At 50.7% G+C, this 6,267-nt stretch overlaps 1 protein-coding gene across 1 annotated transcript in view; it reads right to left on the reverse strand.

Moving 5' to 3' along the window:
- The window catches only part of TULP3 (TUB like protein 3), a 39,695-nt gene extending 33,906 nt beyond the window's left edge, over positions 1-5,789 (reverse strand). Inside the window, exons 1-2 of the mRNA XM_034760851.1 lie at positions 5,785-5,789; positions 4,282-4,333 (exon numbers count right to left, since the gene is read on the reverse strand). Coding sequence (XP_034616742.1) covers positions 4,282-4,333; positions 5,785-5,789 — 57 coding nt within the window. The remainder of the gene's footprint in view (positions 1-4,281; positions 4,334-5,784) is intronic.
- Positions 5,790-6,267: the final 478 nt, after the last annotated feature.

Below are 6,267 nucleotides of genomic sequence, written 5' to 3' on the forward strand. Positions count from 1 at the left end.
GGTCGGGGAGTGAGCCGGAGGGTGCGCCGGGCCCGCGGGGCTGGGAGCCCAGGGCCCGAGCCCACCCAGGCTGGAGCCGCGGGGGGACCAGCCTGGGCCGCGCCTCCTCCCCCCGCCCCCCTTACCTGCTTCAGGCTTCCCGCGAATTAAATGTTCGCGGGAAGCAGGGGAGGGGGCGGAGACTTTGGGAGGGGGCGGAGTTGGGGCGTGGGCGTGGGCGGGGCTGGGGGTGGGGCCAGGGCCCCGGGGAGTGTCCTCCATTTGGAGGCACAAAATATGGTAACCCTACCATCCCCCTCAGTGCTGATGTGTTTTTTTGTTTGTCTCTCTCCTTTGTTTTGGTTTGAAAGGAATTTAATGGAATAAATTGAAAGCAAACAGAGCCCTGCAAAGCAACAGGCAATTTTCTTAAACCTTCACAGTGCATCAACTGCACCAATCACAATCACCTCCTAGCATAACAAGCACTGCACTCCTGAGCATAGCAACAAATATTAGTGGCTTTCAGCTTCAAATTGCTGCCTCTAGGCATCCCTGATCCTTATGGCCCCATGCTGCACCCCTCTAATAGCCCTGGTCTCTGGCTGTTCAAATTCAGCCTCCAGGCACTGAGCCTCAGCAGTCCAGCCCTGAGTGAAGCTTTCATCCTTCCCTTCACAAATATTATGGAGCGTATAGCACGTGGCTATAAGCATAGGAATATTGTCATAGGCCAGGTCCAGCCTCCCATATAGACAATGCCAGTGGGTCTTTAAATGGCCAAAAGCACACTCAACAGTCATTCTGCACTTGCTCAGCATGTTGTTGAACTGCTCCTTGCTGCTGTCAAGGTGCCCTGTGTATGGCTTCATAAGCCACAGCATTCAGGGGTAGGCGGGGTCTCCCAGGATCACAATGGGCATTTTGACTTCCCCTAAGGTGATCTTCTGGTCCGGGAAGAAAGTCTCTGCTTGCAGCTTCCTGAACAGGTCAGTTTCAGAAAGATGCATGCGGCATGCACCTTTCTGGACCAGCCTGCGTTAATGTCCGTGAAACGCCCACGATGATCCACAAGTGCCTGGAGAACCATAGAGAAATACCCCTTCCGATTAATATATTTGGTGGCTAGGTGGTCTGGTGCCAGAATTGGAATGTGCGTGCCATCTATCGCCCCTCCACAGTTTGGGAAGCCCATTTGTGCAAAGCCATCCACGTCATGCACGTTGCCCACAGTCATGGTCTTTTGGAACAGGATGCTATTAATGACCCTGCACATTTCCGTCAACACAAGTCCAACAGTCAACTTTCCCAGTCCAAATTGGTTGGCGACTAATTGGTAGCAGTCTGGAGTAGCCAGCTTCCACAATACAATCGCCATGCACTTCTCCAACGGCAGAGCAGCTCTCATTCTTGTGTCCTTGCACCGTAGGGCTGGGGTGAGCTCGTCATACAGTCCCATGAATGTGGCTTTCCTCGTCCGAAAGTTCTGCAGCCACTGCTCATCATCCCAGAGGTGGATGACGATGTGATCCCACCACTCAGTGCTTGTTTCCTGAGTCCAAAAGCAGCGTTCCACTGTGGTCAGCACCTCCGTGAATGCCACAAGCAATCTCGTGTCGTAAGTACTGTGAGTGACAAGATCAATGTTGAACTCCTCTTGCCTTTATAGTTTAAGGAATAACTCCACTGCCACTCGTGATGTGTTAGTGAGAGCGAGCAGCATATTGGTCTACAGTGTGGGATCCATTCCTGCAGACTGAAGAGGCAGAGTGCGCAGTACACAAACTGTTGAAAGATGGCGACAAATGTGGACAGAAGCACAGGGACTGCTGGGATGCGAACCAATGCATCATGGGGCATTGGGACAGGACCAGGATGTCCTCTACCTTCCCATAACTCTTAGCGGCAGAAGAGGAAGAGATGCTCTGTGGGATAGCTGCTCAGAGTGCATCGCTCTGAATACCGATGCAAGTGCCGCAAGTGTGAACACGCTATTGCGCAGGCAGCTGATAGTGTGAACATACAACAGCTGTTTCCCTTCAGCGCTCTCTGAGCGGCGCTGTAACTGCTGGCTCTGTAACTCTGCCAGTCTAGACATACCCTTAGATAGGGTGACCAGACAGCAAGTGTAAAAAATCGGGATGGGGTGGGGGGTAATAGGAGCCTATATAAGAAAAAGGCCCCAAAATCGGGACTGTCCCTATAAAATCCGGACATCTGGTCACCCTACCCTTAGATAACGTCATGCATATCTACAAAGAAACAACATATCTGACACTAGAGACAAAGGTAGAACAAACTTCAATGGCTGGAAGCTGAAGCGAGAGAAATTCAGACTAGAAATAAGGCACAAATTTCTAAGTGAGGGTAATTAACCACTGGAACAGCTCATCGAAGAATGTGGTAGATTCTTCATCACTTGGGAGTCTTTAAATCAAGACTGGGTGTCTTTTTATAATATATGCTTCTAGTTCAACTATGAGTTATTGGACTCTATACAAGAATTACTGGGTGATGCTCTATGCCTTGTGTTAGCAAGTGAGATTAGATTATCATAATGGATTTCTGGCCTCAAAAATCTATGAACACAGTGGTGGATTAGCCACTGGACCTATGGAGCCCATGCCCGGGGGGAGTCTGGTAAATTGGGGGGCCCCGAAAAAAATCCACCCCCAGATGGTGGAAGCCCAGAGCCCCAGAAAAAGTGCCTTGTGGGTCAGGGGAAACTCCAATGCCCCAACCCATAGCAGTGCCGGGTGGAGCGGGGAAAGCCCCCACATTCTGACCCCGCTCCCCAGCAGAAGCGCCATCTGGGTGGGGGAAGTCCCCCAACCCCACCTCTGCTTCCTGGCAGAAGCACCAGGCGAAGCTGCAGCACCTGAACCCAGCTGCGGCCTGGGACTGGAGGCGCTTTCACTCCCTGCCGTGGCCTCAGGGCTGGGGGAGCTCTCACTTCTTGCTGCAGCCCCAGGGTCATGATGGGGGGGACAGAGCTTCTCTGGTCTTGGGGTGGCAGAAAGGAGTAAATGGGTGGGGGAGCAGAATGGGTGGGACTGTGGGTGGAACAAGGGTGGGGCCACAGATGGATGGGGTGGGGAGCAGCCCCACCACATGCTCTGGCTGAGGGCCCCACCAAACCTTAATCCGCCTCTATATTAACCTATACTCATTTTAAATTTCACAGAGCAGAATAGTAAGGATGAATATGTTTATCTAAGTGCCCTAAAGGGTATGGTGGTCTGGGCACTCAGCAAGTTGTGTATCAATCAGCTGTTTGGAAAGAGATACAATTCCTGCTCTTCTCCCAAATCAAATGCTAAGCCAAAAATGCGTTGTATGTAGAAAAAGAAAGATAGAAAGTTGCTGGAAGTCTATCTTGACAGAGGGGTTAAGCAGCTCTTTCTACTGTTTAGAGAGTATTTTTCTTTCTGCTTTGATGTTTAAACTGGATAATTCCCTACAGCGATTAATTCTCCTCCTCTCTTTTGATCCACTCAGTCTTGTGATGACTGAATCCTAATGAAATGAATAAAACAACACTTGCAGGAGGCACAAAATATCAAGGAAATCAAAACAAAAACTGTGGCAAACTTGACTCTTAAACTAATGATAACCAGAAAATCCTTGAAGGCAAATGGAAGAGATTAGTTCTAATCGGTCTCTGTCCATCATTCCAAGCATTTATATCAGACTCATCACCCTGTCTTTGTTTTACTCCACACATGGTCTCACATGCCATAGGAGTTGCTCTGTACCTTTTGCAGTTGTTTACACCAGTGCAAAGTGGGTGCAAAATGCTGGTGTTTTATACCCACTTTGCACTGGTGTAAAGACTATAAAAAACACAGCAGTGAATCAGGTGCATCCAAGAGGCACAATGGGGGGAAGAAAGAAGTGCAAGCATTTGTCTCTCCTTCCCTATCAGAATAAAGAAGCGGCAAACTCAGGCCTTGTCTTCACTTACCGGAGGGTCCGGCGGCACGCAATCGATGTTCTGGGATCGATCCCGGAAGTGCTCACAGTCGGCGCCGGTACTCCAGCTTGCCGAGAGGAGTACGTGGCATCGACTGGGGGAGACTTCCTGCCGCGTCTGGACCGCGGTAAGTTCGGACTAAGGTACTTCGAATTCAGCTACGTTATTAACGTAGCTGAATTTGCGTACCTTAGTCCGAAGTGGGGACTTAGTGGGGACCAGGCCTCAGACTCATAATGTGAAATGTGGTTGTAAATTCCGGGAGACTGATGTTTTGACCATTCTCTTATAGTAACACTTGTCAGCCTCTGCACTGCCTGTTCACTTACCTGGTTCTCTAGTTTCAGCTGTCGCAATTTCACACTTTCATCTTCAAAAATACTGTGAAAAGGAAAGAGAAAAAAAACTTATTATTGCTAGTAAAAATCATTTACATAGCACTGTAAGTGTATGTGGTGCTCTACAGAGTAAGACACGGTTCCAGAACAAACAAGTTTATAAACTAACTGCCAGCCCACAATATACTTTTTACCATACTGTGAGACCCAACAGCCCTTTGATATATGTAAAAACTCACTTTTATAGAGCAGTTTAGACAAGACTGAGCTATGTTCCCGAGGCAATACCGAAGCAATTTTCAATACTGAACAATTTAATTGGCTGAGTCATGAGCCAATTTGCTGCTCCAATGCTTAACAGTTCAAAGCAATTCACTATGGTCCTGGTTCTCCCACAAATATCTACATCTCAGAGTTCTGCACTCCCTGGCTCCTCAATCCAGCTCTTTCCTCTTTGTGGATTGCCCAGGATCACTAGTCATGATATGTAAAAGACTGTATTTATCCGTTTTGATATGAATTTGACCTGATGTATAAAAATTGATGATTTCAGTACTGAAATGTTCTATAGTTAGGTGATGCTGTGGTTGGCATTAGGAATTTGCTACCCACTGATATTTTAATAGGTAATAACATTGTAGCCAATGTAACGGTCCTCAGGAGCCAAAAAATCTCACTGTGTTATAGGTGAGGCTGCGTTACATCAGGGTAGGGAGAGGAACCGCTCACTGCCCCAGCTCACCTCCTCTCTGCCTCCGCCTCCTCCCTGAGCGCGCCACCGCCCCTCCGCTTCTCCCTCCCTTCCAGGCTTGCCGCGCCAATCAGCTGTTTGGCCTGGCAAGCCTGGAACGGGGTGGGGGTGAGAAGCAGAGCAGCGGCGGCGTGCTCAGGGGAAGAGGCAGAGATGAACTGGGGAAGGGAGCGGTTCCTCTGCACGCCCCCGTTACTTGCTGTGGCCCTCCCCGGGGCCCCCCCCACCCCAGCTCATCTCCGTTCTGCCTCCTCCCATGAGCACGCTGCAGCTCCGCTTCTCCTCCCTCCCTCCCAGGCTTGCCGCGCCAACCAGCTGTTTGGCGCGGCAAGCATGGGAGGGAGAAGCAGAGCTGAGCGGCATGCACATGAGAGGAGGCGGCGGCGGCGTGGAGATGAGCTGGGGCGGGGAGCAGTTCCTCTGCACCCTCCCCCCCCTTACTTGCTGCGGCCCCCCTGCCCCGGCTCACCTCCGCTCCGCCTCCTCCCACGAGCACGCCGCAGCTCCGCTTCTCCTCCCTCCCAGGCTTGCCACGCCAAACAGCTGATTGGCACAGCAAGCCTGGGAGGGAGGAGAAGCAGAACTGCGCTCGTGGGAGGAGGCGGAGCGAAGGTGAGCTGGGGTGCGGCGGCCCCAGGGAGAGCCGCAGCAACTAACGGGCGGGCACAGAGGAACCGCTTGCGGTAACACAAATTCGGATATAACGCGGTAAAGCAGCCCCGTCCCCCGGAGCGCTGCTTTACCACATTATATCCGAATACACGTTATATCGGACCGCATTATATCGGGGTAGAGATGTATTATAAGCAGGTCCCAGGGAAAGTATGGGTCTGATACACCTGCTTTGTCTGCAGTCAGTGAGGAAGGCTGTGAAAGGGGAGGGAAATCCTAGTCTTTTTCCTGCTGAGAATAGCAGCTTGCCTTCTGAGAAGGAATTTGAAAGTTCTTCTATTGTGTCAGAATCTGCTCTGGGTTTAACTGAAACACACAAAGAATTTCTGGTAGTGATCAATGGCTCGGTGTCTAGTTGGCAGCTGGTATCAAGCAGGAGTGCCCCAGGGGTCAGTCCTGGGGCCGGTTTTGTTCAACATCTTCATTAATGATCTGGATGATGAGATGGATTGCACCCTCCGCAAGTTTGCGGATGACACTAAGCTGGGGGGAGAGGCAGATACGCTGGAGGGTAGGGATAGGGTCTAGAGTGACCTAGACAAATTTGAAGATTG

Source organism: Trachemys scripta, chromosome 1, assembly GCF_013100865.1.
Source record: "Trachemys scripta elegans isolate TJP31775 chromosome 1, CAS_Tse_1.0, whole genome shotgun sequence".
In the NCBI taxonomy this organism is placed as follows: Eukaryota; Metazoa; Chordata; order Testudines; family Emydidae; genus Trachemys; species Trachemys scripta.